At 42.6% G+C, this 19202-nt stretch overlaps 1 protein-coding gene across 4 annotated transcripts in view; it reads left to right on the plus strand.

Annotated features, from left to right (window-relative positions):
• The window catches only part of LOC109952769 (cryptochrome-2-like), a 40621-nt gene extending 25870 nt beyond the window's left edge, over positions 1-14751 (plus strand). For all 4 annotated transcript variants that reach the window (XM_020588001.1, XM_020588002.1, XM_020588003.1 and 1 more), the window contains 4 exons: positions 1554-1756; positions 2573-2653; positions 2792-3318; positions 13391-14751. In XM_020588001.1, coding sequence (XP_020443657.1) covers positions 1554-1756; positions 2573-2653; positions 2792-3312 — 805 coding nt within the window. In that variant the 3' untranslated portion in view covers positions 3313-3318; positions 13391-14751. The remainder of the gene's footprint in view (positions 1-1553; positions 1757-2572; positions 2654-2791; positions 3319-13390) is intronic.
• The last annotated feature ends 4451 nt before the right edge of the window (positions 14752-19202 follow it).

The raw sequence follows: 19202 nt of genomic DNA on the forward strand, positions 1-19202 counted from the left end.
TGATGTTATTGTCGCCGCTAAACTACCTGTTGGAATTAATTTCACTATTTTGGGACTGTACATGATTCTGTGGGGGAAGATGCAGAGACCACCGGTTGGATTCACCGACCTTGGAGCTACTTGAAAGGGAGCGATGTTTCCACTACTCAGTGGGACTTATCGGTAAGTTTAAAAAACACACGCTGCGTCTGTTAATGACCTTGTTTCTGTAATGTTAAGAGAGAATTGTTGCATGTCTGCATTATGACAGTTAAAATATGGGGTTTCTCAGTTACCCGCTTTGTTTAGAGTGTTATACATTGTAGTGGTTAGCAATAAACCAGATTCCAGAGGTAATATGTAATAGAACAGTATGTAGTTCATATTTAGATAATACTTGTGTTAGTTGTGTAAGGATGTAAGGCTGAGCTCAGTGTGTACGGAAGCTTGATCTGTCTCTGGCGCAGGCAAGAATATCTTGGGCTGTGTCCCTTGTTTAGCCTAGGGGTCAACATCCTGAGTGACTTCCTCCTCAGATAGGGAATGGATATATTGTAGCTGCAGCTTATAGAGAATGGATATACGGATACTGTAGCCTGATGTGAACTGTTCGTGTGCCCTGTTCAGGTTTAGAAAAGGGAAATGTGTGCTAGGTCAATGTGACCTAGAAGGTCATGTACTGGACGGCTTAGACAATGCTCGGAAGAAGGTGTGTGAGGGTAGTTGGCATGGGACCGCATCTTCATGGCTCCGGCCGTGCAGAGCTGTGTGAGTATGAGCAGATAAAAGCGGGGTTAGAGCAGAAGGAGAGAGAGAGGATGACCATGCTACCGTGAATAGTAAACCACGTACTTTTGGGGACCCAGCCGGCTGGGGGGAGACGCTGACTGACTCGGGACTGACAACAAATGACCTGACTGCCTGGTGCTCTGACAATCTCCTTATGCTTTATCTATTCCATTGCAAGAGGAGAGTCTCTGTTCTCTGATCTCTGTTCTCTGTTTCCTAAACTACAAGATTATGTGTTTAAATACTACTCTATTCAGAATAATTGTAATATTAAATGATCCTTTAAATTGGGATGGTTTTCCTGAATTAATTTAGTCGGTATCACACTCTAGCCACGACAACATCTCTTTTCATCGGTACCTATACCGTTGTTTACCTATCTATGGAGGAGACATTCATAATAATTAATGCCATTGCCATTCATTGTGCTTTCCATTTGTGACTCAACACTGGCAGCAGGAGGTGTACTCGTTCACAAACTATCCTCTCGTTTTCAGGAAGAGGCCCTCTGGTTTTATCATTCTGAAATAATTACAGACTATTTGGAGTTATGAGGGGTGCCAAGCTGATCTAGAGGTACCCAGGATTAAACATGAAATGGCTGGAAACGAGCAGAATGAGCGGCCATGGGAACTTTAACAATTTTTTATGTCAAATCTTTTCAAACTCGGAAATGTTTCTTCCATGTTTGCTTAGTTGTAAACTAAGGGAATATGCTTTTAGATGTCAGCAGCAAATGGGATTACAGTTCAGAGTCCAAAATGTATTTTTGAAATTTCCTGCAGGCGTTATATCCCCACCTTAAAGGACTACCCAAACCGGTACATCTACGAGCCGTGGAATGCGCCAGAGTCGGTCCAGAAGGCAGCCAACTGCGTGGTGGGGGTGGATTACCCCAAACCTATGATCAACCATGCAGAGGGCAGTAGGCTCAACATCGAGAGGATGAAACAAGTTTACCAGCAACTCTCCCATTACAGAGGACTCAGTAAGTCAACTAACAAGACTAAACTTTACTTAACCGGGAGCATACAGTACATCCACCACAGAGAGTGATATATGATATTACTTTGTCACATTTTACAATATTATGTGACCAGTCTGGCTGCAGATTTTAGGTGCCACTATGCACCATCCAGATAACAGAATCATTTCCTGGAGCAGCCTCTTTCCATTTCTTGAGTTGTTTTTGTTGTTGTCATCAGCTGTTTCAGTGTGATGAGAGAGTGAATTTATTAATTACCACACCCTTGGCTTCATAGTGCACCACCGGCAGCTCTTTTGCATTTCGTGCTGCAGCACCTGAACCAAAATAGCAGGTGAGCCCACACAGCTCATGTGGCCAAGCCCTGCCACCTACCTGCTTGTGTCAGTTGTACAGTTAAAATAGGGCCTGGAGGATGCATCTGTCTGGATTTAAAATGCCTCTGTTGTTTCTAACTTTCTCTGATGTTTCATTTTAAATGTCAGTGCAGCAGTTTTAAGTGTATATGTAAAAACATTGCTTTCAGCTGCTCTCAGCTCCTCAGCCAGGCTGTTCCTGCAGGTGGACTATATTGGAAGTTCACATAGCTTCATTTGCTTTCATTTTTCTACCTCGTACTCTGGAAAAAATAAAAGATTTGCAGCAAAACAGAATTATTAATATGAATGTTAATTTTCAGAATAGAAATGGAACATGTCGATGGCTTGAAATGCCTTTAAAATGTGATTACAGATTTTTTAAAACCGATTTGGATCTTTTGGATTTCAACTCAGTTTAATGCTTTTGTACAGTTCCATCTACTGTGTGTCTGTGTGTCAGGTCTACTAGCATCAGTACCAACAATCCAGGAGGAGGCAGAGCCACCAATGACCGATGAGTCCCAGAGCAGCAGTGGCCCTGGTAGGAGGAAAAACAAAAGAAAAACTGATATTTTCCTTTCAAGGTGTCATCTAGAAAATGTCAAAATTGCTTACACATTTATTGATGCTTCATATATTAGAGTAATATATGTTATGTTATTTTCTCCCGTTTCCCTAGACTCTCCTCTCAGAGGTCCTGCTGACACTAAGGCGGCACCTGATTCATCTACACTCTGCGCATCCTTTACCTCTGCCCCGTCAGACCTAGAGGACGGTCACCCATCCCAGACACCCTGTACCTCCTCAGGTTTACACACATGGTCCTCTGCAGCCATAACATGTACATCAGCCAGCCACCCTCCACGCACAGCAGCTTCTCTTTCCCCAGCCACAACACCAGCCCAGAGACCACTGTCAAGGTCCAAACCCACCTCTCCTCCCTCTCCATGTCCCACCTTGTTCCCGTCCCCCGGTCCAGCCACAATGCCAACTCAGACCTGTGCTCTTGGACCAAGGAGGAAGGGCCTCGCCCGCAAGATGCGGCGCAGCCAGAGGCAGCGGGGGCGACCGAGTAGCACCCCATTTGCCACGGAGGGAGAGAGGAGAACAGAGGAGGAGAGGATGGAGGAGGACGTTGAGCAGGATGAGGAGCAAATGGAAGAGGAGACTTCTGGAGAAACAGCAGGACGTCAGCAGTAATACAAGGTAAAACATACAGCATCTTTGTGAATACCAGTATTGCCTTTATAACATTTACTATAGGGCATGATTGTTAACATATAATGGCAATGCTGTTTTGGTATTTGGACATGACTGCTAATATAAATAGCATAGGCGTTTTACAAAAACATTATGTTAAAAGTATTAAAGTATCTTAGGAATTATGCAGGGTATTGAAGAGGAGAATTTGACCGATAGTCGAACCTCGAATCCAGGAGGAACAATGTGGTTTTCGTCCTGGCCGCGGAACACTGGACCAGCCCTATACCCTCTTCAGGGTGGTGGAGGGCTCATGGGAGTTTGCCCAACCAGTCCACATGTGTTTTGTGGATTTGGAGAAGGCATTCAACTGTGTCCCTCATGGCGCCCTGTGGAGGGTGCTCCAGGAGTACGGGGTATTTTTATGGACAGAATTTCTAGGTGCAGCCAGGGGCCGGAGGGAGTTCGGTTTGGGGACCACAGGATCTCGTCTTTGCTTTTTGCAGATGACGTTGCCCTGTTGGCTCCATCAAACCAGGACCTCCAGCGTGCACTGGGGCGGTTTGCAGCCGAGTGTGAAACGGCTGGGATGAGAATCAGCACCTCCAAATCCGAGGCCATGGTTCTCAGTTGGAAAACATGAAGCCAGGACCTCCTTCTTGCACTGAGCTTTCAAGCTAGTATAAGTTGCTCAGGTCTCATGCTATTGCTAGCTTGATTGAACCCTAGTCCTATTAGGAGTGGATAGTACAAATATGTCCCTTGACAAACTGACAAACATATTGTGCCATATTAGTAACCAAGTCTTTTTAACAGAAATTTCAAAAATACACCTTTTCAGTTTTTGTCATGTTGGTTGTGTTTGAAGGCCATGATATGCTAACCCCTGGACATAGGAATAAAGCTTAATCTCTCACACTAAGGTGGCATATTTGAAACATATTAAAGCTCCAAACACTGCTTGAGGTTATATGACGGAGATATTCACTCAGTAATTGACTACCATGAACCTGCGAACAGAGTTCCCTGCAGACCTCCCTCTTTCATGTTATTAATTCAGGATAAGACCCCAAACCTCTCAAATAATAGCAACCTGGAGTTATTGTTGCACCGACCCCCTTAACCCTCAGATGTTACCGTACTGAGAAACTTTTATAAGCCAGGATACTCTGGATTTTTGAGCAAGTGTTAAATTTCATCTGAAATAACCAATGAAAGCTGTGTCACTGGACACTTAAGACCATATTTGTTTTGCACTTCGGACAGCCAGCTGGTTTGTACGGCATAACACCCGAGCAACAAGCCCAATCAGAAAAGTGCTGCTTGTGTTGTCACCGTGAGGTATCTGCAGCCAGGCAGCTTGTTAACACCGCTGGGTTGCCACTGCCTGTTTTAATTTTCTGAGACACTGTTGAGAAGGTTGGCATACTATTAATACTGTTGAGTGTTAAACTATATGATTAAACTGTCCAAAAATCCTTCCCTCTCGCAGCCAGCCGGTTTTGTATTGTATAACACCCGAGTAACAAGCCCAATCAGACAGGCACTGCCTCTCTGAGACACTGCTGAGAGGGTCGGCATACTACTAATACTATTGATTGTGTTAAACACTCAAGATAAACCCTTTTCTGATGTATTTGTCTAAAAATAATTTTAGCAGTTCAATCTGGGCCTTCTGTCAACCCTGTGAACTGTTGTGCAACCTCACACACTCACTAAGACTTAGGTAATCACACTCACTGGGAATTGGGTAACCAAACACTGAAAAATGTGTGTCTTAACCATTACCACTTAAAAGTGAAAATTCACTAAAATCATAGGAATATCAATAACATCAAACTTGACTCAATAACCACAGAGAGTATTAAACCTTTTCAGGAATTTTATATAGAAGCTTAACAGAGCTACAGCAAAGCAACAAGCAATAAAGTATAAACCTTAAAATCATCAATAATCGGCTTGCAATCTAAATAAATCAACAACGACTAATTCTAAACCTACATTTAAAATGATCATACTGATTAAAATTATTATGGTTGAGCTAAGCTCTTGATCTGAATAAAGGTCTCACGTCTGGCTCTGGGCGGGCGGTGGCCGATTGGGCAATGCTTGTTCCTCTTTTTCCTTTTCGCCATGATTCAAGCTTTCACAAGGGAAAAGAATTTACACACAAAAATATCAAAGCTCATCCGGTTCAATCCTCAAAACTCTTGAAGAGAGAAATAGGACAAATTCAGATAAACAATGATTTTCTTGGTCAAATCTTCCTAAAGACATGAAAATGTCTAAAACTGTCTTCTTTTCAAGACATCCTTTCCCCACCAGGCCAGGTGGATTGTGGCTTTTTGTTAACATTCTTCATTTCTTCATCAATCATTTTTGAAGCAGGAATTCACTCATTGGCATGCATCCTCCTTTGACAGGCTGAACGCCTGTGTCCAAGCACCCAGAAAAGGGTGCTCCCTCGTTGGCATGCATCTCCTCCTCTGACAGGCTGAACGCCTGTGTCCAATCACCCAGAAAAGGGTGCTCTCTCTCCCACGACGACATCCATCCCCCCTCACAGGCCGAGCCTGCGGGGGAGCACCCCCAGAGGGGATCCTCTTCATGGACTGCCTCCCGCAGTCCCTTAATTTTTTCATTAATCATCTTTGAAGCAAGAATTCAGTTTCCCTGCTAAACTGAGAGGGTCTGCCACAGTTTCATCGTCCCACCTCCGCATGCATCCTCCTCTTCTGACAGGCCGATGCCTGTGTTCAAGCACCCAGAAAAGGGGCTCACTCCCTTGTTGGCATGCATCTTCCTCTTCACAGGCCAGTGCCTGCGGGGGAGCACCCCCAGAGGGGTGCCCTCTCCCCAGACTGCCTCTCTGCAGTCCTCGATCTCCTGGAAGTCAGATGGTCAGCCGGATAGAGCCTCCAGCCGCAGCAGTGAAAGGACTCTCTGTTCCTCTTTTTGCCTCGGTTTTTATAGGATTCTTGGTCAGTCATCCTTGTCCTCTCATCCAACCAGATGCCGCAGTTAATGTTTGCAGTTAATACCTTATTTGGCGTGCAAAATCATATTGTTCTGAAGTATTACATATTTTTTAATGCCAGTCCAAGCCCACTGCCCGTAACTGGCCTCCACCCCACTGTGATCCAGCCTTGGATTCTACCTCCTCTTTTCTAGAAAACTAAACTGAATACATAACAAAAATACAATAAACTCACATCTGACTGAAATATCAAAATTCCATCATTGCTTTTTAACAGAACAATCAGAATTACACATCGATTTCACACAAAACTATCAATGCCTTAAAATCAAAACATAAATCTTTATATTTTGAATGCTTTATTTTGGCTAAACATGGATTATCATTGATTAGACATTGATCAAACAATTATTAGTCAAATCTTTACTTTTGTGCTTGAAACCATCATTTTTGTTACTTCCTCAGTATGGTGGGTGTCTCTTCTCTGTGTCACATACACACATTCCTGCAGTTCCTCATTTTAGGGATGTGTGTCTACTTCCTCTTGTGTGATTCTGTACTTTTCACTGTTAAATGTAAATCACTTTTCCCCATTCTTTTAATACAATTATTTCACATTTTATTCTTACACATTTACTAATGATTATTTCAAACAAAACACATAATGATAATGATATAATAATAAACAGCATTTATATAGCACTTTGCAACTCAGAAGGGCCCAAAGTACCGCACAGTATAGACATACTGTATCTATCAACTAAAGCAATACTAAAACAAACAAAACAATACTAGACAGTCAACAAGATGATCATAGAAAAAACAACATGTAGACAATGCCACTTAGAGGCAGATAAAACTGATTAAAGATCAAAAGGCTGTTTAAAAATGTGCGTTTTTAATGTGGATTTAAAAACCGCTAGCTTGGTGATAGACCGAATCTCAAACGGTAGTGAGTTCCAGAGTCTGGGGCCATAAACAGCAAACGTGCGGTCACCCCATTTTTTGGATTGGGACTGGAACCACTAGGGACAGGTTATTAGAAGAGCGCAGGGCTCTACGTGGAACATAGATAAAAGTTCGGACAGGTAAAGTGGAGCAAGGCCATGTAAGGCTTTGAACACAAATAAAAGAATCTTAAACTTAACTCTAAAATGTACAGGCAGCCAGTGTAATGTGAGAGGAACAGGAGTAATATGGGCATACCTTGGAGTGTTGGACAGAAGCCGAGCTGCCAAATTTTGGATCAGTTGAAGTTTCCTCAGCAACGACTGAGGTATACCAACATACAGGGCATGACAGTAGTCTAATCGCGAAGTAACAAAAGCATGAATCGCCTTTTCTAAGTTTCCTCAGGATAAGAAAGGCTTAACCTTTTTTTAAAATCTGAGGTGAAAGAAACTGGTCTTGACAACGGCTCTGATCTGCTTATAAAAATTAAAATATCACTCCCAGGTTTTTTACCATGTCTGTGAGTGTGGGGGCAGGGCCACGTAAACTGGATACACCTTTGGCTGGATTGGGGCTGATAAAGATACAGTGGGTACGGAAAGTATTCAGACCCCCTTAAATTTTTCACTCTTTGTTATATTGCAGCCATATGCTAAAATCATTTAAGTTCTTTTTTTTTTCTCATTAATGTACACACAGCACCCCATATTGACAGAAAAACACAGAATTTTTGACATTTTTGCAGATTTATTAAAAAAGAAAAACTGAAATATCACATGGTCATAAGTATTCAGACCCTTTGCTGTGACACTCATATATTTAACTTAGGTGCTGTCCATTTCTTCTGATCATCCCTGAGATGGTTCTACACCTTCATTTGAGTCCAGCGGTGTTTGATTATACTGATTGGACGTGATTAGGAAAGCCACACACCTGTCTATATAAGACCCTACAGCTCACACTGCATGTCAGAGCAAATGAGAATCATGAGGTCAAAGGAACTGCCTGAAGAGCTCACAGACAGAATTGTGGCAAGGCACAGATCTGGCCAAGGTTACAAAAAAAATTTCTGCTGCACTTAAGGTTCCTAAGAGCACAGGGCCCTCCATAATCCTTTAATGGAAGACGTTTGGGACGACCAGAACCCTTCCTAGAGCTGGCCGTCCGACCAAACTGAGCTATCGGGGGAGAAGAGCCTCGGTGAGAGAGGTACAGAAGAACCCAAAAATGACTGTGGCTGAGCTCCAGAGATGCAGTCGGGAGATGGGAGAAAGTTGTAGAAAGTCAACCATCACTGCAGCCCTCCACCAGTCGGGGCTTTATGGCAGAGTGGCCCGACGGAAGCCTCTCCTCAGTGCAAGACACATGAAAGCCCGCATGGAGTTTGCTAAAAAACACCTGAAGGACTCCAAGATGGTGAGAAATAAGATTCTCTGGTCTGATGAGACCAAGATAGAACTTTTTGGCCTTAATTCTAAGCGGTATGTGTGGAGAAAACCAGGCACTGCTCATCACCTGTCCAATACAGTCCCAACAGTGAAGCATGGTGGTGGCAGCATCATGCTATGGGGGTGTTTTTCAGCTGCAGGGACAGGACGACTGGTTGCAATCGAGGAAAGGATGAATGCGGCCAAGTACGGGGATATCCTGGACGAAAACCTTCTCCAGAGTGCTCAGGACCTCAGACTGGGCTGAAGGTTCACCTTCCAACAAGACAATGGCCCTAAGCACACAGCTAAAATAACGAAGGAGTGGCTTCACAACAACTCCGTGACTGTTCTTGAATGGCCCAGCCAGAGCCCTGACTTAAACCCAATTGAGCATCTCTGGAGAGACCTGAAAATGGCTGTCCACCAACGTTTACCATCCAACCTGACAGAACTGGAGAGGATCTGCAAGGAGGAATGGCAGAGGATCCCCAAATGCAGGTGTGAAAAACTTGTTGCATCATTCCTAAAAAGACTCATGGCTGTATTAGCTCAAAAGGCTGCTTCTACTAAATACTGAGCAAAGGGTCTGAATACTTATGACCATGTGATATTTCAGTTTTTCTTTTTTAATAAATCTGCAAAAATGTCAAAAATTCTGTGTTTTTCTGTCAATATTGGGTGCTGTGTGTACATTAATGAGGAAAAAAATGAACTTAAATGATTTTAGCATATGGCTGCAATATAACGAAGAGTGAAAAATTTAAGGGGGTCTGAATACTTTCCGTACCCACTGTAATTGACGCCAACGGTGACATATATAAAGAGAAAAGTAAAGGTGCCAAGGGCCAGAGGTAAGATGGACTGTAAAGGAAAAATCATCAATAATGACAGAAAATGTTCTGTTTCTCAAGAAAGAACTAAACCAGTTTAAAACCGTGCCCCTCAGCCCAACAAGGTGTTCCAGTGTAGATAATAAAACTGCATGGTCAACAGTATCAAATGCTGCCGATAAGTCTAGTAAAGGTAAAATAATGGGGCGCTTGGTGTCAAGAGCCATGGCGATGTCATTATGGACCCTCAGCAAAGCAGACTTTGTACTATGGCGGGACTTAAAACCTGACTGAAATTTGTCAGCAATGTCCAAACGATCTAGGTGAGACTGCAGCTGAGTAAGAACCGCTTTTCCATTACTTCAGATAAAAAAAGGCAGTCAAGAAATTGGGCGGAAGTTAGACGGATTGGCTGGATCAAGGTTAGATTTCTTAAGAGGAGGTCTCACTATGGCATGTTTAAGGGTGGTGGGAACCAACCCCGAGCTGAGAGAGCAGTTGATGATAGTGACCAAGGTAGGCCCTACCATGTCAATAGCCTCCTTAATAATCCTGGCTGGGACTAAGTCCAGAGGAGAGGAGGTGAGCTTCAGGTGCGAGACAATTTTTTTTAAATTGATGCAGAGAGATTGGAGAAAAGGAATCTAATATATGGAGTGCATGAGATACAGGCAGTACATGAGGTAGGGACATAGGAATGTTTCGCCTAATATTCAGAACTTTATCAATGAAATATCTCTGAAATTGATTACAATTTGTAACTGAGCCCTCAGTTTCCAATGTAGCATGAGGATTAATAACCGAGTTAATGGTATTGAACAAAACCTTTGGGTGTTGACTATTATTCAAAATAATATTAGATAAGTATCGCAATTTAGTGTCTTTTACAGCTTTCTGATAAGAAAGGAGGGTGTCCCTTAGCATGGCAAGGGAAACATGTAGTCCATCTTTCTTCCATTTCCGCTCCGTCTGCATGCACCGTCTTCGCAGGGCGCGGGTGGTGACGTTCAACCAAGGGTCAACAGTATTTCTAGTCCTCCTTTTCACCAAGGGAGCAATGGACTCCATAATCATAAAACAAGTAGAGTCAAATAAGCCAAGGAAAGTGTCAGGGCATGCTGGGAGGTTCTCACCCCCTGAGGAGTAAAGCTCAGAAGCAGAAAAGGCAATGGCAAAATCCTACGCCATAGATGAGGTGATAATCCTACGACGCCGGCAGGGGGCCAACGTTCTAGGAGCACTTGTCGATGCCAGAACTTCGAAGTGGATAAGAAAGTGATCCGTGATGGCCAGGTTTGATACATCCTTGATACAGACTGATAGGCCCCGAGAAATGACAAGGTCCAGGGTGCCCCCACGTAGATGAGTGGGGCCCAGTACCGACTGGACGAGATCAAAGGATTCAAGCAAATCGTTGAACTCCTTCGCTTAACTGATCTGAAGCACAGTCAACATGAATATTAAAATCTCCACAAATTAAAAAGCTGTCAAATTGTGGAATTAATACACCCAGGAGTTCCCCAAAGTCATTTATAAAATCCTTGGCTTTCAGAGGGCGGTATATTAAAACACATAACGTAGGGCGGTGTAAGGTTAAAATTAAAGTTTGTAGTTCAAAACTGGAAAAATCTCTTGAGGGAAATGGGCGACATTTTAGGGTCGACTTAAAGACTGTTGCCAGACCACCACCTCTACCCGCCAGTCGCGGCGTATTAAAAAATAAATAATCCGCCGGTAACAACTTAGAAAAGAGACTGTTGTCGCCTTGTTTCAACCAAATTTCAGTAATAAAAAACATATCCAGGTGGTGTGAACACATAAGATCGTTAAGAATAAAGGTCTTGTTGTTAAGCGATCTTATGTTCAGAAGAGCAAACTGAAGCAGACTTGGCTTGTCGAGAGAAGTCATTTTGAGCCACTGGGCGGAGGTTAGCCTGGGAATGACACCGATCCGAGCGTCTAATCAGCCAACAATGTGGGCGAGGGGGGTCAACACCTTTGCCAGCCGGCCGAAGAAAGCAATAGTTGTAGGTAAAAGTCCAGCTTGAGTCAAGGCAGCCATGCTCGAGCAGGTGCTCCCTCCACTACAGTGAGTTCAGGCCCGATTTCAATCTTACATGAGGCCCAGCTCTCCTACCACATCGCCTCCGATGGGGCCTACCCGGAACGAGGGCCAGTACTCCGCTGAAGGAAAGAAGGTATAGACGCCAGTGGTGGCGGTGGAAGTTCAGATTGATAGGCTAGGTGAATGCTGGAAGATCCAAATGAGTTGCGTATATCAAGGAGCATCAGTTGATCATAAACCAAGGTAGAAACAACAGAAGCAGCATTGTAGTGGTTAAAAATAAACAAGGTTCCAGAGGGAATATGTAATAGAACAGTATGTAGTTCATATATAGATATTATTTGTACTAGTTGTTTAAGGGTGAGCTAAGTGTTTATGGGTTCATTAAGTTCATGTGAGCTGAACAATAAAGTTATATAAGTTGGCCAAGATGTTTCCTGTTTTTGAAGTACATCTCAGGGTGTTGTCTCCCGAAACTGGAGACAGGAAGCTAAGTTCAGAAATTGACGTAGCAGCCTAAGGAAAGCTGCGGATAAAAGAGTGAGCCTGAAGTGTTAGAAGAGAAGAAGAGAGGATGACAATGCCACCGTGAAAAGTGTACCGTAGACCCGGCCCTCCTGACTGTGGGTTGACAAAGACTGACTGACGGTACCTCCACCAACAACAACTGACTGTTGCTTTTGACAGTCTTCTTATTTAATACTTGTATCTATCTCATGGCAGGAGTGACTCTGGTCTCCGTTCTCTGTTCCCTATCAGATTGTCTGTTTCACTACTACTCTGTTCAGAATAATTGTAATATTAAATGGTCATTTAAATTGGGATGATTTGTCTGAATTAATTTAGTCGGCATCACACTCTAGCCACAACAGCATCAAATATCAAAAAACAGCAAATCCATAGGAGTGTCAGACGGCGAGCCAACAACAACGGCGCCATCTTGAATCAAGTAGTGCTCCTACGGTAACGAGGAATTGCAACAGTTTCACCTAATTCCTTTGTCCTCTCCATCCTCCCCTGGAACTTCCTTTTTCTCCTCTGCCTTCTCTGTATCTCGGTGCTCTTCGAGGCCCGTATTTATAGCCTTGCTGACAGTTGAAATAGTTCAGAAACCTAAACTGTAAACTTTTTGTATTTGTAACTAAAACCATGTTACTGTACACTCTCGGTCTGGCAGTCCATACCACTAGCCTGCTAACTGCCATTTTGGTGGGCTAGTGTGGTGGGTGGGGCTAATATTTTTTTAATTAACGGATAGCTCACCAGCTCAGCTGATTCAAGTGTTCAGAAACTGCTATCAGTTGTTATCATGCCCATAATGTGGTTGAGTAGGTGCCTCCAGCACCTCCTAGTATGACTAGTGGTTGTATTAATTATGACAGAAACAAAGGAGGAAACGAAGTGACGTAGTATATAGAATCAGAATCAGCTGTATTGGCCAGGTGTGTTGGACTTCGACTCGGGCACAGAGGCTCCCGATGTGCATGCACAATGCTCTTCCCTAAAGCAACAAGTAGACAAGTAAACAAGATAAAAAAGATGACAAAAAAAATCTGAATTGAACATTAAGGCCTATAATGTGAGCATAGCCTATGTCACAAAGTCATGGAAAGGAGTTTTGCTGTTTTAGATTTTGTGTCACTCAAAAAAGCTACTGTACAGTTCTTAACATGATGAGACTCTCCAGAGCTCAGCATGATGGATGACTTGAGGGCAAAGCCTGCATGGAGTGTTTTCCTCTGTCAGTGATTAGCAACCTGCCTTATCTGACTAATAGCACTTGAAGTGGCTAAAACCATGTTTTCTGCTCTGGTCTCTCTTTCAGGTAGAGTTTAAGAAACATCCTTGCTGGACAACTGGGCACACAAAGGCACAATATAGCAGCACAGGTGGAGGCAGTACAGAAGCATTTAACCCACATTTTCTCCAAAAGAAATGGAAATATTGCCTAGACAATCTTTTAAATAAGCTCATTAATGGCTCATTTTGGTATATTAGAACAGAACAAAATCATTCTTGTTTAATAAAGGAGGTCATAACCCTAAAAGATATTTAAGATGGCACTCTGAGATATATGCACGCACACACACACACAGCTTCTAAGGAACAACATAATATACTGCAAATATTACACATCATTTCCATATTGAACCCACCAATTACAGTGTGGCCATCAGTAGCAGGCTTCTACTGTCCTCTTCTTAGAAACGAGATGAAGCGTCACCCTTCTCTACACCTGACTCTACGTGCTCTGTGAAACACGAGTAATGCAAGCACTGTATTCTGACATTTTCAGAAATATTTTTGTATAATTATGAGATTTAATAAATTGTGGGTAACAGCGTTGTTGTAACAACAGAGTCCCAGCGTGACGGCCTAAACCAGACCATTCTGGCTACTGGCCAGGACAAAAACAGATTTCTTATTTAGAGGCAAAACCTCACATTTAATGACCTTGACTTCATTTTATGTTGTAGTTCCCTCCAGTGTACAATTGTTGACATTTTGGGTCCATTTTAAGGAAACCTGACACTTTGTAATCAAGCATAAATGATAAAAATCCTGTCTGTTTTGGAGGGTCACACATCCATGAAGGTAGAGCAAATGGCTGATTGAAATTATGTAAATAATGAGACTAATGAATGTAGACATTGTAGATGTGGCACAAGATCATTATGCCATGTCTGAGAGTGAGAACTTTTGCATTGGCCCTATTTAACCCTATATAACCCTCTGGCAGTTGAAAATGCTTCTTGTGTGAAATAGATGTAGAGAAAGAATTGTTTTGTTGTTCTCCTCACATATTTATCAGAGTTTGTATATAAAATATGTAAAACGCTAACATGCCTGTTTTTATTAATGGACTGATGATGAGGGTTTCACAAAGACTTGTACTTTGTGCCTAGAGGTTTCTTACCAAAATCATCCACTAGAGGGTAGTAGATGTAACAAATTCTGCACAATCTCAGCAAACTGTTGAGATTAAACAGTTTGTAAATTTACTCAGGCTGCAACTAAAGAGTATTTTCATAATCCTTTAACCTGTCTTTTATTTTCTGGATTAATCAACTTGTAATTATTCTGTAAAATGTAACAAAACAATGGGGTCTGTCCACAATCATGTTTCAGGGTCCAAGGTGTCATTACATTTGTTCACTTTTTTCAGCCACAACAGTCCAAAAAAAATCAAATGTTCAATGTACTGTCATATAAAAGGAGTGAAGCTAAATATCTGGGAAGAAAACAATAACTGCAGTTTTTGCTCATTTACCCATACAAATAACTTCAATTGGATCAACTTGTATTTGGTTCTACTGCAAATGTTTCCAGTGGAGCCATTCTTTAACTAGACAACAGTAGAGGGTGCAGACCTCTGCCAAGGGCAACTCAGTTACCCCATAATGTCATAAAAGCAAAATTCTCATGATACTTGGACCCTCATATGTGATTGCTTGACCATGAAAACCTACTGCTGGCAGTAGTAAAGGATATGAGGATGCTTTGGCTATTGCACTGGTCTGTGGACCCCTATGTTCAAATACAAAGTGGTGTATTAAAAATATAAAAGGATAATTCCAGTTTATTACAACTTAGGTGTTATTTTGTTTTCATTCCTATTGGTGAAATCAGTCATGGGCAGTCAGATGATGAGACCGGTGTAAGCAAAATAACAGTCAGTTGTAAGAATGAAATCGGTTTACCCAGATTTATCTGAGTGGGGGCCCAGTACCGGCTGGACGAGGTCAAACATCAACCTGCCCAGTGTCTGATTGTTGCCTTTCTTTTTCTCTCTCTCCTCTATCCACTCACTCTAATCGGTCGAGGCAGAAGGCCGCCCACCAAGAGCCGGGATCTGTCAGAGGTTTCTTCCATTAAAGGGAGTTTTTCCTCCCCGTTGTCTCCCCAAGGGCTGCTTGGGGGATTTGTTGGGTTTTCCCTCTGTAATAATAACAGTCATAATAGGAAGGTCTTGACCTGACTTTGTAAAGTGTCCTGAGAGTGTCCTTTGTTGTGAATTGGTGCTATACAAATAAAATTGAATGTAATTGAATGGTAAAATGATTTCCCACACTTTACGTAGTAACCTTCCATCACGGTTTTCAGACCAGACCTTTCTGCTTTATGTATTGTGTAGGCCTGCATGTGGGTGCATACAGTTTGCCTGTGCAGTGAGGGATGAGTACAACATTTCTGGTGCACTTACCTTTGTTTTTCACCTAAAAATAAGACCCACTTGCAATAAAACAGAACTGTCCTTTGTTGCTGATGGTTTGGAACAGTCACTCAGAGCAGGATTACCAACTGTTACATTGGGTCCCTGGCATCCCAGGTCACCTTGTTCACTGGGTGTCAGGTGTAAATTGGTTTGGGACTGTAAAAGGCCATGATCATTATCTCTTTTTTTTGGCCTAGTCTTGCAGAGGGGTCTTGTGAAAAAGGTTTTAGGTAACAATATATATAAAGCATAGAGAGGGGGAAGAACTGGGGGTTTGGGGGATGTTCTGAACCATTTTTATACAAACACCAACTCATTTGTGTGTGTGTTCTTGTACATTTTTGCTACAGAGGAAGGACATTTTTGCTTGCCTTCACTTCCTGAAATAGCATTTTGAGGGCTAAGGCTTACAGTTAGGTTTGGTACTAGGGTTAGACATTTAGTTCTGGTGGTTAAAGTTAAGGTAAATTGGTGTCCTCACAATGATAGAAGTACAAGTGTGTGTCTGTGGATTTAATATAAACACATTATAGTCTTGAATAATGAAAAGTTTATCCATACTGTATTTGATTGTGCAGGAATGTACTGTATATAGACAAACCTAAGCAACCTCTACGTTATTGATCACAGTGATGAGAGACAGAAACTAAGAACAAAATTGCCACAGAAATCAGTAAGGGCAATAAATGGAGAGAGAAAAGCATGCAGAGTTGCTGTATTAAGATGAGAGGAAGTGGCTGTTTAATAGCTGTTTGATCGATCAGAGGAGCTGGTGTTCCTATCCTGGAAAAAGAGATGAAAAGAGAAGAGGGCAGCAAGGAAATTCATTGGATTTCTCTGACACATACGATGGGGCAAATAAGTATTTGATACACTGCTGATTTTTCAAGTTTTCCCACATACAGAGAATGGACAGTTCTGTAATTTTCATCATAGGTACACCTCAACTGTGAGAGACAGAATCTACAAAAAATTCCAGTAAATTACATTTACAATCACAAGGACACTAGGGACAAAATTGTAGACCTGCACAAGGCTGGGACGGGCTACAGGACAAAAGGCAAACAGCTTGGTGAGAAGGCAACAACTGTTGGCACAATTATTAGAAAATGGAAGAAATTCAAGATGACAATCACCCTCGGACTGGGGCTCCATGAAAGATCTCACCTCATGGAGTATCAGTGATCCTGAGAAAGGTGAGGGATCAGCCTAGAACTACATGAGAGGACCTGGTCAATCACCTAAAAAGAGCTGCGACCGCAGTCTCAACGGTTATCAGTGTGTGCAAACCTGGTCAAGAGCTACAGGAAATGTCTGACCTCTGTAATTGTAAACAAAGGTTTCCATACCAAATATTAAGTTCTATTTTTCTATTGTATCAAATACTTATTTCATGCAATAAAATGGAAATAAATTATTTAAAAATCTAACTGTGATTTTCTGGAATTTTTTTGTAGATTGTCTCTCACAGTTGAGGTGTACCTACGATGAAAATTATAGATCTGTCCATTCAGTGGGGAAAAAAATCAGCAGTGTATCAAATACTTATTTGCCCTACTGTAAACATGCTTCTGCCTTTCTGTGAAACACAGAAAAAGTAAGTTATCTTCTTCTATACCAACAGATGAGAACATCCAATTATTGATTTTTCCACTCTGCAACATTAGTATGGTGTAAAAGCATTACTGCTCCCTGGCGGTTAGTGCTGTCGCCTCAAGGATAAGGATAATCACCTTTATTGGCCAAGTATGTATCACACAAGGAATTTGTTTCCAGTACAGAACCAATGGCAGCCACCTGCGGCACCAACTTAACCGATGGCTCTAACCATCGGGGAGATTCAGTGTCTTGCAGGCACCGAGATTCAAACCTTCAACCTTTTAGTTGGGAGACGACTGCTCTACCCACCACACCACTGTTGCCTCCCAGCCTTCAAGCCTGGGCTGATCCAGGGCCTTTCTGTGTGGAGTCTGCATGCTCTTCCTGTGCCTGCGTGAGTTCCCTCCGGGTGCTCCGGCTTCCTCCCACAGTCCAAAGACATGCGGCTTAGGTTGACTAGTGACTCTAAACTGCCTGTAGGAGTGTGTGTGGTTGCTTGTCTACATGTCAGACCTGTGACAGACTGGATACCTGTCCAGGGTGGACCCTGCCTCTCACCCATTCTCATCTGGGATTGGCCAGCCCCCCAGTGACCCTATTTAGCAGTAAGTGGTATAGGTGATGGATGGATCAATGCTCCCCAGTGTAGTACCATTAGGCCAAGCACTTCTTTTTCGGTAGATAGTATCACTTCTTTTGTAGACTAAAGACCAACTCTTCAATATATCAGTAGACCTAGGACCACTTCATCATTCAACCCAGATTCACTCCCCCATCAGACAAAGGATGGCCTCTTCAAGGTAGACCTAGGTCCTCTCCATCACTAGACCTAGGACCAAACAGTATCTTCAGTCATTCCAGGTCAGCAACTCCAGCAGGCCTAGGGCCATCCCAGATTTGCTGTTTTGGTAGAACTACCTTTTCAGTAGACCCAGTGCCAGTCCATTAGACTCAGAACCACTTTTTCAATCATCCCAGGCTTGTTGCTCCAGTAGATCCAGGACCACATATTAGAGCTGTTCCTACCCAAGTCCCTAGTCCCACAAAATTATGCCAAGTCTACTGCTATTACAGAAGACTGATTAAATAGTTTGCCTCAAGTCTACTGTAATAGCAGCCCAGGTCTGCTGCTCCAGTAGGCCCAGGAATGCTTCTACAGTAAACTAGCTGTAGCTACATTACTGGCTTCAGCTGACCAAAAACCCCAACACATATAATTAGTCAAAGGTCAAAGTGTTGTCATATGCACAGTTAGGAAATGTGTTTCCCTGTACAATGAAATTCTTACTTCGCCGTCCACATGAATGCCTCACAATACAAGTGAAATATAAAGTAGATGAGCAATATCACAAATCTAAATAGGCAGTTACACAAATCTAAGGCACTTTAAAGCAGCATCAAGTGAAAGAAGCACAATAAAAATACAAGAACACAATATAATGCAGAGAGAATATATGCTACGTGGGAGCCGTTAAGTATCAAATACTTATTTGCCCCACTGTATGTGTCAGCAGTATTCAGCAGTAAGTGTGCAAAATGAGTATGTAAACAGTACAGATGGAATTACATGAGGTAGATCCTGAGTCAGCTGTTTAGGAGTCTGATGGCAGAGGGAAATAAAGTTTTTCAGTCTAGAGGTCCTGCATTTCACCCTTCTGAACCCCTGACTGGAGAGTAGGGGCGTGAACAGTCCGTACTAGGGGTGGGTGGGGTCTTTAAAGATGGAGGCAGCTTTCCCTGAGGTGGTAAATGCTCTGCAGAGAGGGCAGTGGAGTCCTGGTGATCTTCTCCACAGTCTTTACCACTCTCTGGAGGTACTTGC

The sequence above is a fragment of the Monopterus albus genome, unplaced genomic scaffold (assembly GCF_001952655.1).
Source record: "Monopterus albus unplaced genomic scaffold, M_albus_1.0 scaffold494.1, whole genome shotgun sequence".
Taxonomy (NCBI): domain Eukaryota; kingdom Metazoa; phylum Chordata; class Actinopteri; order Synbranchiformes; family Synbranchidae; genus Monopterus; species Monopterus albus.